The sequence below is a fragment of the Aulonocara sp. 'chitande type north' Nkhata Bay genome, linkage group LG15 (assembly GCF_057382095.1).
Source record: "Aulonocara sp. 'chitande type north' Nkhata Bay isolate Kocher_YH1m ecotype deep benthic linkage group LG15, A_spYH_male_GT1.1, whole genome shotgun sequence".
Lineage (NCBI taxonomy): Eukaryota > Metazoa > Chordata > Actinopteri > Cichliformes > Cichlidae > Aulonocara > Aulonocara sp. 'chitande type north' Nkhata Bay.
In genome coordinates this window covers 12,481,125-12,493,801 of record NC_141358.1, presented here as the reverse complement: position 1 = coordinate 12,493,801, position 12,677 = coordinate 12,481,125, and the positions used below count along the sequence as shown (strand labels likewise).

General features: G+C 39.7%; 1 protein-coding gene across 1 annotated transcript; it reads left to right on the top strand.

Annotated features, from left to right (window-relative positions):
- Nucleotides 1-4,172: 4,172 nt before the first annotated feature.
- On the top strand, nucleotides 4,173-12,494 carry zbtb2b (zinc finger and BTB domain containing 2b). The gene is made up of 3 exons (XM_086264236.1): nucleotides 4,173-4,590; nucleotides 7,653-7,833; nucleotides 8,119-12,494. Exons 2-3 carry the CDS (start codon nucleotides 7,661-7,663, stop codon nucleotides 9,527-9,529), a joined length of 1,584 nt encoding a protein of 527 aa, XP_086120362.1. The 5' UTR covers nucleotides 4,173-4,590; nucleotides 7,653-7,660; the 3' UTR covers nucleotides 9,530-12,494.
- The last annotated feature ends 183 nt before the right edge of the window (nucleotides 12,495-12,677 follow it).

Below are 12,677 nucleotides of genomic sequence, written 5' to 3'. Positions count from 1 at the left end.
AAACATCGAATCTTTTTTGGCAACTGCTACATTTCCTTTATTTAACCAGGTAAAAAACAAAACGTAATCCTTGCTCTTACAAGATAAAACTTGTTTATTTTTTTTTTAAAGTTTAAGTCTGAACATGAAACAATTCAACTTAATATTTTTATATGAGATGGCGTAAATGTAAAAATTTATTTTTCAAGACAGATCTGGCCAAGAAGGCAGAGGAAATTGTACAGTTCTATGAGCATACTTTAATGACCAAAAATAACTTGATTGATTATAATGTGCACAGTAACACAGAGTCGGTGTCAAATGCAGAGACTTTATTTTATCTATGTAATATCTATCTAAATCACATTCACTACGGTGTATTTACTAATGTAAATAAAGATACTAACACATGATCACATGGAAAAAATCGGAAATCACTTTTCGGCAGACAAGCATTGACCGAAAAGTTTAGAGAAAAGTTGACCTACTGACACCCTTTTTAACGACTCCTTCATGTATAGCCAAGAAGGTTACGAAAATCAACCAATCAATGATTAACGAAAATGGAAAATGTAATTGGCAAGTAACAGAAGAGCAGTCAAACTAACAGCTAAAGAATACAAAATCTAATACGTTATTTTTTAGCTTGTGATACACATGACTCTGGTATACCAAAAATAACAGGGTAACATGCACTGTATATGTCGTGTTTGATCAGCTCCAGGAAAAAATACAACAAAATAAAACAAACAAAACATGGCAACAGAGTAGGCCTAATGACGTAAATTCGCGGTCGGTCCGTTTTTCTTTCTTTTTTTTGTGGGGTGGGGGGTGGGGGGGATCCGGGCTTCGCCTTTTATGAGAAACATGGCCAACTGACTCTGCTATCACGATTACTGGCCTGGAGAGATGCGCATATCAATTAATTCAGGCGGTGCTTTCCCTTCTCTCAGATCATTCCCGCGGTCACTATGGGAACACGACCGGGCGGTTGTCAGGATGTCGGGGTCCTTGGGAGTGGGAGTCCAGCTGCGTCCACCTCCGCTGTTCATCTATCGCCGGCTTCCCATCCCCCCGCCGGGCCCCAGCCTGGCCGGATCTGTTTTTCTAAACCGAGAGAGCAGTGACTCACCACTCCGGTTTCAAAACAGGCCAAGGACGGGGGCAGGGCGGCAGTTAACGTTAAAGGCCTTGTTCAGCTGGGTGTTTCAGCTCCCCACACGCAGTCACGCCATGCATTACTTAACAGCAGGATTTCGTTTGTGCGACAAGCCCCTATAAACTGCAGGGACAGGCACAAATCTCACCATTCTCGTGTTAAAAGATACGTTATTGCAGCGCAGATGAATTAACCGGTAATAACTGCAAAGAATAAGTTGTTCTGAGAAAATTTAAGACAGATTAAGTCCATATAAACAAACGTGGGAAGGAGTACATTTATCCTAATGACACAGAATAAAGCTTGAATGTATTGATCCTCATTGTAAACAGTAACAGTGATCCAGTGGTTTACAGTTTATCTACTACATTCAGTACATCCCTGCCGTGCATCTTTCAGTAATCAAATATGCTTTTGTTCTTGACGTCCTCGTGGTCTTCATCCATGTTTTGCTTGTTAAATATTTTGAACCATCCATAAATCTACATTTTTATTAACCGAGTAGCTTAAGTAATGTTATGGCCAAGATTGTTTCTCCTTTTTTTTTTAACAGGACAAAGACTTAAAAGCCCTTACGTCCCACCTAATAGCCATTTTATCCCCTCCTTTGAATAGACTCCACCCAGCCTCCTGCAAAGCAAGCATTTTCAAAGAGCCACAACTTGCTTAGGTTCATCCTCCCTTGTGAACCCTGTGTCCTTAAATGTAGCTCAGTAATGGCAGGCCTTGGAAAAAAAAAAAGGTGTTTACACTGGGACAACATCCAGCAACTTGCTGATGACAACATCTGATGACAAAATATTGACATGACTCCAAAGTACACTCGTGAAAAGCTCCGCCTATACTTTCTGTGTCTCTGGTTTTGGTTAAAATTCAACTGAAACTACTTCCCCTTCACAAAACTTTTCAGAATAAGACTTCCAACATTTTGAGTTTCCCAATGCATTTGTTTTTTTTTTTCTTTTCTTTTTTTTGAGCTCACAAAGTAACAGCTGTAACTTAAAGCCCCCTCCTGAACTCTATACAAATTGATGCATTTTCAGAGTTTTCACATCACATAGTTGTAGGTGGAAAGTGTCTCGCCTATAACACGAGTTTAAGGTGCACACCGGTGAGCATGTCTGGTGACATCACAACCAAACCTGTTCCAAGAAGTAACTCTGCAACATATTTTTTAGCTTGCTTTGCTGGGCAACTTTCACTGATGTAGGGGACATCTTTTTATTGAGGAATTAAACTTTTGAAAATAAAAGAAACAGAAATGTTATAGTTGGTGTCCAAGTGATTGGGTGATACAAAGTTAATGAAATATTAGACCTTAACTGTGTTTGCAACTAGGAATTTACACATATAACACTGCCAAGGCAAGTTACCACTACAGAATACAGAGTACAGCGTTGGTTTCTTTGCTACTATTTGTACTCTTTTACAGATGTGGCAGGAAATTACTTTAGTTCCACAAATAAAAAAGAAGTGACAATAAATAGCCAGAATACTGATAAAATATCTAAATATAACATTACCCAAACATGTGACATGATATAGTCATATAGGAACCAAGTAGTTACCATAAAAAGAGAGTGTAGACTTTTAAGTTGTGTTACAGATCTACTTAACGTGATTCTTGAATTCTGAAATTCTGTTTTGCTGAAAGATAAAGGGATTTGTTTAAGAAACTGGAACCAAAACAGACCAACAGTGATCACAATCAGAATCAGCTTTATCGATCAAGTATATGATCTAACAGACAAGAACATACAAGAACTAACAGACTTAAAAACTCCTTTGTCCCACACGCCATCAGACTGTTTAACTCCTCTCTGGAGGGGAGAGGGAGGGGAAACAGGAGGACAAAGGAGGGAACAACTAAGCTGTAGTGCCTCTTCACCTCACTGTGCAATACTTTTGTAAATAGTCAACGGTGCAATAGACTCAATACTTGAAATGTGCAATTCACTTGTATTTTTATTTTTATTCCTATTTATTCTATTTATCCCCTTCGTATATTTTATTTATATTGTCTCTGTATTTATATATATGTGTGTGTGTGTGTGTGTATATATATATATATATGTGTGTGTGTATAACTCTGTAACTTCTGTCGGTGCTGTGCTTTTTTGGAAATCGAATTTCCCAGAGGAACCCACCCGAGGGATTAATAAAGTTCTATCTTATCTCTCTTATCTCTTATCTTATATGAAATCAAACAAGGATTTGTGCTGTTCTTTTTTCTCTTTGTTCTCAATGTACTTAACAGAATAGACAAAAAGACAACAGCAACGTAACACAAACAATAACAACGTGTACAGTGTGTTTAGATTTATATTTGCAATGCAATGGTGCAGAGTGCAATAAATTGTGGAACAAATAACAGATGGATCACTAGTTATATATACAGTATATGCATGGAATATTGACAGTATTATGTATAATATAGACATGCACAGCAAAACAATATATACACCATGCTTTAGTTCAGCAGCAGGATTGTGGATGTTTGAGTTATATATAATTCATCATCATACAGTTAGGTTTTCAACTGCAATATAATTATTACTCGATTATAATCTAAACAGGTATATTAAGTATGGTGTCTTCTTCATAAAAGCGACCACTTTTCTTATTCCAAAGAACAATGCAATCTTTTAATAATCAGTGTGAATACATTTAATATTCTTATCTGATTTAAGAAATACTATAAAAATTATTTAAGTGTTAAAGTTGTAAATAAAAATAAACAAATTAGTATTTCTCCCCTAATTATTATTACTGTTAAAAACAAAAGTAAAATCATAATGACCATTTAAACCTAGATATCTTAATTCGTCTTTTGAACCGTTATTTGATGTCTGCAACAGCCCCCGACATGCACGGTTGCGTTAGCCTAGCTTAAGTATCTCTATACTGCCCTTTAACTTGTTGAAAATCTACTTTAACCTTATATGCAAACATGAGACGACTGTGAGTAACGCAGTTTGTAATGTGGCCAAAAAGTCATGGCCAACACACAGAGACACTCACTGCCACAGTTTGGTTTTATGTTTACGTGTCGTTAACGGCAGCGGCACAATTATTAACTCGCAGACTGCGTGGAGCTGCTGGCTGTTTGTGTTCAACCTCTTCGGCCGACTGTCAAAAAAAAAAAGAAAGCTGGCAAGCGGGGGTTGATCTCGCGGCGGTTACACAGTGCGGGAAATTAACGTTAACTCAAACGCCCCCTGCTCAACGGATTTTACAACGGCTGTTTTTGGCTGGCTTTTACCCACAGTCATGTGATTGTAACGTAAAACCCCTAACCGGAAAACACCGACGGACGACCCTCTCCGCTGCCAACGAATGCAGCGTTTACAAGGAACAGTTGAAGCTGCTGCGAGCCCAGAGGACGGACGAGTCTCCGGTAACAAACAAACAACGGCGACACGGCAAACTCCGCCAATTTAAGGAGCGCGCAGGTACGGTTATTTTTAGCGACATACCAGCCAGTTCGTTTACTTGTATTGTAAAATTAGTGCGCTACTCGTGTGTGCTTCGGCTAATACTGTAATTGTCACGGGGAAGTTAAAAGAAACGCGTTCGTGACCAGCCCCATCCCCCTTGCGTCGCTCGCTCTCCTTCCTCGTATGTGTGTGTTGGCCGCGCGCGAGCGCGCACGTCCGTTTTCTCGCGCTAGCAATAGCAACCGAGAGAGACCTGAGGCAGGGGCAGGACTCAGTCCAAGCGCGCTTGTGTTGTACGCTCCGTCTGGGCTTCTTTATGTACTCGACGTATAATTTTCTGTTCTCTGTAATGAAATGCTTTATTTCTGTAGCGTGTTTACCTTCCTCGCATGCTTCCCTCATGGGCACTTGTACGGTGTATTTTTTTTGGAGAATCTCACTACGGAAGTAACTGTTCCACGTGTCTACATCACAGCGGGGGCGGTGCAACATTGTTACGAACAACTTAGTATTGATTAAGACGTACTCTATTGGCTTTCGAGTTGCTCGATTGCGGTTAAATAGTACTGTTATCTTACAAAATCGCGTAAGTGAAGCCCCAAATTAGACTGCTTTAAGAAAATAGGCGGATTCGGAGGCTCACCGCGATTTCTGGTGTTGCAGAAACCCGCAGCATATAGAAATAAATACTTTTGCAGTATCTATCTATCTATCTATCTATCTATCTATCTATCTAAGTGAAAAGGTTATTTATTAAGAAAGAGCAGTCAATTAATGACTGAAGATTCTGATACATTAATGATTTCTGGTTCTCTTGTGGGTTTAGCAGCTATTAAGGACAACATTTGCTTCTGTCGTGTTGCTTTTAGTTTTCCTGTGCTGCTTTGTAAACCGAAAACTAGTGAACATAAAATTAGATATATAACATACATGATGCATGTCACTGTACTCAAAAAGCAACTATGATGTTGTGATAGAGTAGGTACCCAGGATCAGGGCAACTATTAATAAGACCATTCATTGATTGTTAGGTATATAGCAGTGCTGTAAAGAGGACACGCAGCTATAGCACACCTAGATAAAAATAACCTAGCAGTAAAATCATAAAAATTAGGATGTTCATTTTTTTCTCCATTTATTTTAGAGACATGGTTTGGAGATGATGGCGGTTTGGAATTGTGAGGTATTCTGAATAAAAAGCACAGATCGTCACTGACATAGATGGTGTAATATTGTGAGGTTAGATATTTAAGGTAGTGGGGCCCATCTTTACAGAGAAGAGCAGAAGAAATATAAACTGGAACCACAGATTGTTCTGTACTGTTATTTTAGCTTGTTAATGTCTAATGTATGATGACCAAATTAGGGCAAAATACTTTTTAAGAAAAGTTATTATTGATTGATTGATTGAGTGATCATTCATTTCACCTGTAATTGACTGTAAGCTGTCTGTTGTGAATGAAGAAAAGTGAGCAATTTAGCATTGGTGGAGGTTGGATTTAGTGCTGAATTGTAATTCTAGCAAGGTGTATCTACCTAGTGTATATTAATATTACGTGTGACAGAATCAAAGGTGGTCTATATTATGATTTAGTCTTCTGAGCCTTCTGTGCCAGTTTTTATTGCAGAAACTCTAGCATGTTCCTGGTGTGCTGCAATGCCAGATTCTTTGCACTCTGACCTCTGAAGCAGATGTGCGGAGGGCTTTTGAATGCTTTTTTGTGGTGCTACACATTCTGATCTGTATGAGAAGTTAAGTGGTGAGGTGTCCCTTATTGTCTGCTTGCGTGATGTGGAGAACTGTTGTAGCAAGGAGATCCACATGGTTATCTACTGAACAGGGCTAGAACCAGTTTGTCTTAGGAATGTGTGTCGACACCCATAACCCTGGTCATGTGATCGCCCAAAGCCCTCTCAGTCCTCCGGTGACCTAGGGTCAGCAAAAGCTCATCTCATTGGTTAGGTGAAGCCGCAGAGCTCAGAAATGCTCCTTGAGTTTGAATTCCCAGGACTTACCCAGAACTGAGTGCTTCAAAAAGTTAATTGTACACAGACAAGAGCTGCAGATATAGTATATAACAGTTAGTGCACTTTCACCGTAGGACACAGTTTTTAAAAGAGCTCAAATGTGTTATTCAGACCTGAAAATTATATGTGGTTGTCTCCTCCAACTTTTAAAGGCTCAAACATCGTGGAAAACATAACATTAATTTAAAAAGCATGCAATTTCTACCTACCAGGATGTCATTTGAGGCCCTTTGACTAAATTTTTTTGTGTCAATGTTTGTTTGTAGTATGGTGATATAATTTTTAATTTCTCCATTAAATATTCTGAGTGGAAACCTTTTTCAGAATTATGTATTAATTAAAAAAAGGTTTTTGTATATGTTCCTCTCTCACACATCTAGTAGATGAGTTTCCTGTTATAGGAATTTAAATGCAATTTAAAGGTGTATTTTTGTTAAAATATACCTGGATATATATATCCATCACCATAGAAACACAGCCTTTGTTAGACATTTTGCAATTTTCATGATTAGGTTTTGTTGTTTTCTCATCAGCTCAGGGTAGCGTTTTTGAGACTGCCATTAGAAGTCAGTTAGGGACTCTTGAGTACAAAGCTAGTTTGAAAACTTCAAAGGCAGCCAGTCAGTCTGGATAAAATTGATTAAAAGTGTCTGGTCTCTGAAGTTCATTCAGAACAAGAATATTTTTTCCATGCGTCTGATGTTCTGGATGAAATTTAAATAAGAAGCCGACTTGTTTTTCCCACGTCTACCAATGTACAACACTCAATATCCACAGGAGTTCAATACAGTTAGCCAATCAGATTAAGATGTTTGGATTTGCTAAATCATACCTTTGATAAGCATGCGTTTCTGTGAATTATTGCTTGAGAAATGATCTCCAGTGTCACTAAATGATTCTTTATGGTTGCGTCAAGTTAGCCTTTACAGGGTCGTTAGATCTCCACCGTCAGCCTAACTCTTTGTGGTCACAATACACTCTGGTCTGCTTCCAGACAGGAAACTTACTGTCGCTTGTGTCTGTGTGTGTTTTTGTGCGTCTTTGTGCAGGTTGAAGAATGGAGTTGGCCAACCATGGTCTTATCCTGCTGCAGCAGCTTAACGCTCAGAGAGAGTTTGGCTTCCTGTGCGATTGCACCGTGGCTATAGGAGATGTCTTCTTCAAAGCCCACAAAGCTGTCCTCGCTGCCTTCTCCAACTACTTTAGAATGCTCTTCATTCACCAAGACAGGTATAGCGGGAGAGTACTAATAGTTGTATCAGAGAAATAGCTCAGAAGTCCCTCAGTGATGACAATTTGCATTCAAACAGAATAATGCAGATGTAAAATGAAAAAACAACAACAACAAAAAAGTGATAAACAACTTGTTACAGGTTTTTAATTATTCAGACATCAGGAGTCTTTCCTGCTGAAAACTGAAACTTGTTGCAGCATTTTGCTGTTGCTTTTTTTTTTTTTTTTTTAAATCTCAGGTATCATTTGATGTTAACTGACCATATTCTGTATGTATTTTAGTGACTGTGTGCGTCTTAAGGCTACGGACATACAACCAGATATCTTCAGCTACCTCCTCAACCTGATGTACACAGGCAAACTTGCCCCACAGCTCATAGACCCTGCACGACTGGAGCAGGGGGTCAGATTCCTGCACGCCTATCCACTCCTGCAGGAGGCAAGCCAGTCTGTGTATTCCCACCCCGAGCAAAGCATCAACCTCTCAACCTCTCTCTATGGCATCCAGATCTCTGACCAACAGGTTGCGCTGTCGGCCAGACTGCCCAGTCGGCAGAATCTCTCTTCACCCTTTGATACCGAGCAGGGGAGCTCAGAAGGAAAGTATCCAGCCACGCCGCCTACTAGTTCATACACAAATTCCTTACCACCAAAGCAAGCTTCCTCACCCCCAGATATGGAGGCTTCAACTAGTGGTGCAAAGCCTATGGTTGAGGACGGGGTAATGGATATCCTAAGTCCGGACGGTTCGTCAGCAGGTGCCATCCTCCATGTAAAGCCCAGCATAATGAAGCGGAGTTCCTCCTTTAGGAAGCATTACTCCTGCCATCTCTGCAGGAGTCGATTTACCCAGAGAAGTCTCCTGCGAGAGCACCTCCTGCAGCACACACAGGCTCTTCAGCAGACCTCGACTGAGCCCAGCAATTCACTCTCACTTGTCATAACTAAAGAGCACGGCTTACCAGCTGAGGGAGTTCTAAAGGGAAACAAGGCTGGGTCAAGTGGCTCGGTTGCACCGACAGCGGTCGAGATCATTAGCGACAGTGAGCAAACCCCTGTTTCAGGTACCAATTCAGACTCTCCTCGAGCAGAGGTGTCCACTTCCAGCTGGGGAGTGGGAGGGTTAAATTCTCAGGCCGATACGCCTCCTCCTTCAGATATCGCAGACATCGACAACCTGGAGAACACAGACGTGGACCGGGAAGTGAAGCGACGGAAGTACGAGTGCTCCACTTGTGGCCGCAAGTTTATTCAGAAGAGCCACTGGCGCGAACACATGTACATCCACACAGGAAAGCCTTTCAAATGCAGCACTTGTGGCAAGAGCTTTTGCCGTGCCAACCAGGCAGCCCGGCACGTGTGCTTAAACCAGGGGGCCGACACATACACCATGGTGGACCGGCAGAGTATGGAGCTGTGCGCTGCAGGTGACGACAGCAACCAGATGGAGGCGATGTTTATGGGCTCATCGAAGCCTTACAAGTGTAACATTTGTGCAACTACGTTCTCTAGCCCGAATGAGGTGATCAGACATCTGTGTTTCACCCAAGGGGGATTAGTGGGGCTGCAGGGAAACTCAGGTGCAGGTGCGCTGCTCCCACGTGAAGAATTTTCCAAAGATGAAGGCTCAGATTTGTCCAACTCTGTTACCCCACTAGAACCCATAAAGACTGAGGAAATCCTCGTAGAATAGTGCCAAGGCTTGTGCTTCTGTCCTGTTTTTGAAAAAACAAACAAACAAGTGTGTTATCTAAATTATGTTCAATAGGTAAGCTAAAGGTGAAGATAGTCAGGTGACGTATGTTTGAGGCTCTCTTAAACTTTATTTTTTTAAAGGTGCAGTGTTTAGGCTCGATAAAACAATGTTTAAAGTAAATACGCTTGCTCTGTTTGGAAGAAAATCAAATACGTGACATTTGGCTTGAGGCTCGACTACCACTGTTTTGTGTTATCATTTAATTGTTAGCGCACATTGGTATTATATCTGACATGTTAGGGTGTACCACACTCTCATGAGCTACTATTGTGGTGAGGCAGTTTCTTCTCTATAAAAGGAAGAGGAAGCCGAGGCAGTTCCGGAGGAGACAGCATGTTGCAAGATGAGTTGCCTGTGCTAAATTTGTGAGAGGTGCAAAGTTCTAACAATTCCTCTGGACGTGCACAGTAGAGTCGCTTCTACATGTCCATAAATGAGAGGCTGATTTCACAGATCAGGCATAAGAATTTCCGGCTAAAAGCACACAAACCTGAGACAATCTGCGCTCTTATTTGAGTAGATTCTTAATATGCATCAAACTACATTTGTCTTCCATTAGTCTACTTGTGAGGGCTCGGCAGATTGAACACCTCGACATGTAATCATTAATTCTCAGCAACGATTTAGTTTCCTTTCTGTTCTGCGGAGTGTGGTTGAGGTTCCTGCGTCAGTCCTGTCACGCCACATTAAAGCACAATTTCTTTTCGTAATACGTGTTTGGCCACTGAGGAAAAAGTCACAGGGAACACATTTCATCTGTCTACAGTTGTGCTGCTTTGATTCGACTCATCTTTCTTGCTGTGTGTGAGTGTGTGAGGCATTGTATAACTTTTTAATAACTAGGTTCTGATTTGAAGAAGCAATATGATCCATTCAGACACGCATACCTAGATGGAAGGCTGTCCTGTACAATATTTTACATCTTGTCTTTACAGTTAGCCTGGGTCATCTTCTAAAAATCCTTATAATATTTGTTTGTAACGCTTTTATTATTATTTTATATACTCTGCTATACTTACAAAGACTACATTGTATTGAAAAGATTTATGTATACTAGTTGAAAAATCGCTTTTCAAAAACACACACATAAGGATGACCGTGATAAATATCTTTCTCCAAAAATTAGGCTGTGATTTAAAAATTAGGTTTTAAGCCTCCTTAACTTGCCAACTTAGTGCTCACTGTTGATATATTTTAAAAATCATTTTGTGAAAAGGGAATTTATTTGGGAAGTTGAAGGGTTGTTTTGTTTTTTAGTTGTTTGTTTTCTATTCTTTAGTTCTGTCCACATTAGAAAAAAGTAGTGGCACCAGCAATTGTGATTCATAGAAAAACTTTGGGCTTGTTCAAGCTGACAGTGGGATATAGGAAGAGTTTTGATTAACATGAAGTTTGCAAGATATACGAAGTAACAGGGTTATGTAATTATATGGAATTATAAAATGTGCTTTTCACCAATTCTTTGGGATATCCAAACACTTTGTATGTACTACTGATGACTGGAACTTGTGAGACATCTTTTGAATAAGTGTGGAATAAATGTGAAGCTAGGAAAAGTTTTTACTCCTTACATAATTTCTCATCCTCGAATATAATAAGCTCCACTGCTGTAAATTAAATGATAAAGTTGTTAACAAGCGTATATTTTCATTTCTCTATTTCAGAACTGAACTTTATTTTAACTGTGATTAAAAATCTACTCGTAGAAATATCTTTAATTTGTTCTTCTTTTTTTTTTTTTTTTAAGTATTGCAATGAAGTCAGTGCAGGGCGACGTGTAAACATCTCTCCAAGAGGAAATTACTTGTTACAAAATTGCGTTTTTTACTTTACTTTTAATAGAATCTGTGCTTCCAAATTTCTCCAGTTTACTCCAGTTTTTCCCGTATTCTCTTTTAAAGTATTTCCATACCATTTCTCAAGAGGGTACAAAAACAGAAGCATACTGCACGTACTGTTATCTTGCTCCATGACACAGTATAGTTGTTGTGGTAGTAGAGATGAATTTAACAATTTAGAAATATGGGGAGAAACTACAACTGCCAACTAAGGCACACAAAAGTTACACTGCCCGTGTTGTAAATGCATTATTTTAGTAATTAATGAAAATGCTAAAAATGCTCATCTCTAGTGTGTTTAACATGCTTAATCTGTTGATAGAGCAGTTTTCTTTTACCCCCAGCTTAAAATTTGCTTCCATCTGTTTTTCCTTCCTGAGTAGCAGAAAGCAGTTGTTGCTTTGATGCAGTTAGCCCACCCATGAGCTAGATGGAGCTGTTTCTCCTTGCTCAGCCTGAATGAAGGGGAACGCTTTCAAACTTAAACAGTTAATTTATACCGATCTGACTGTGTGGTTGCCAATGACATAAACGACCTATTTTGCCAGGAGTTGTCTTCATGTCAAGTTTAGTTATCATAAAAGCACAAATGTCTGTGAATATGTACTAGTGCAAATGTTCAGTCTTCTAACAGGGAGCGGTTCTTGCATGACTGTCTCAAGGGAGGCAGTTGAAATGCTGTACTACTGACTTTTATTTCTCTGAGCTACATTGATGTACAGAAAAATGCACAGCTTAAAAAAAAGGAGAAAAAAAGATTAACCCTCCCCAAGGTTGAAATTGTGCTTTAGACACATCGGTCTTGTAACTGAATGGATGTGTTTGTGTGTCTCAGGAAGATGAAATTTTTTGTCTTTTCCGTTTGCTGGTTTTGAGATGATAATTTCACTGAGGACTCCCCCCAACCTAACCCATGAAACCTGACTGCAAACAATGTTAGTCCCCCCCAGTGCCCATCAGACATCTACTGTGATCAATCTGTATTCTCAGGAATGTGAGTAACTTTTCTGTATAAACTTTTTTTTTTTCTGTGAAGAAAGAACAATAAAAACATTTCTTTTTGATGATTTTGTCTTGTTTTCCCCACCAGCAGAACTTCTGGATGACACATTTTATGTCACTACTACTGATTTACCAGAAATGCATAATCATCCAAGTCCCAAGAAAGGATGTGTCATTTTCAGAGAGAAACGCTTTGTGAAACATCCAAGTGATAAAACATGTCGCTCGCTGAAAACGCCACATCC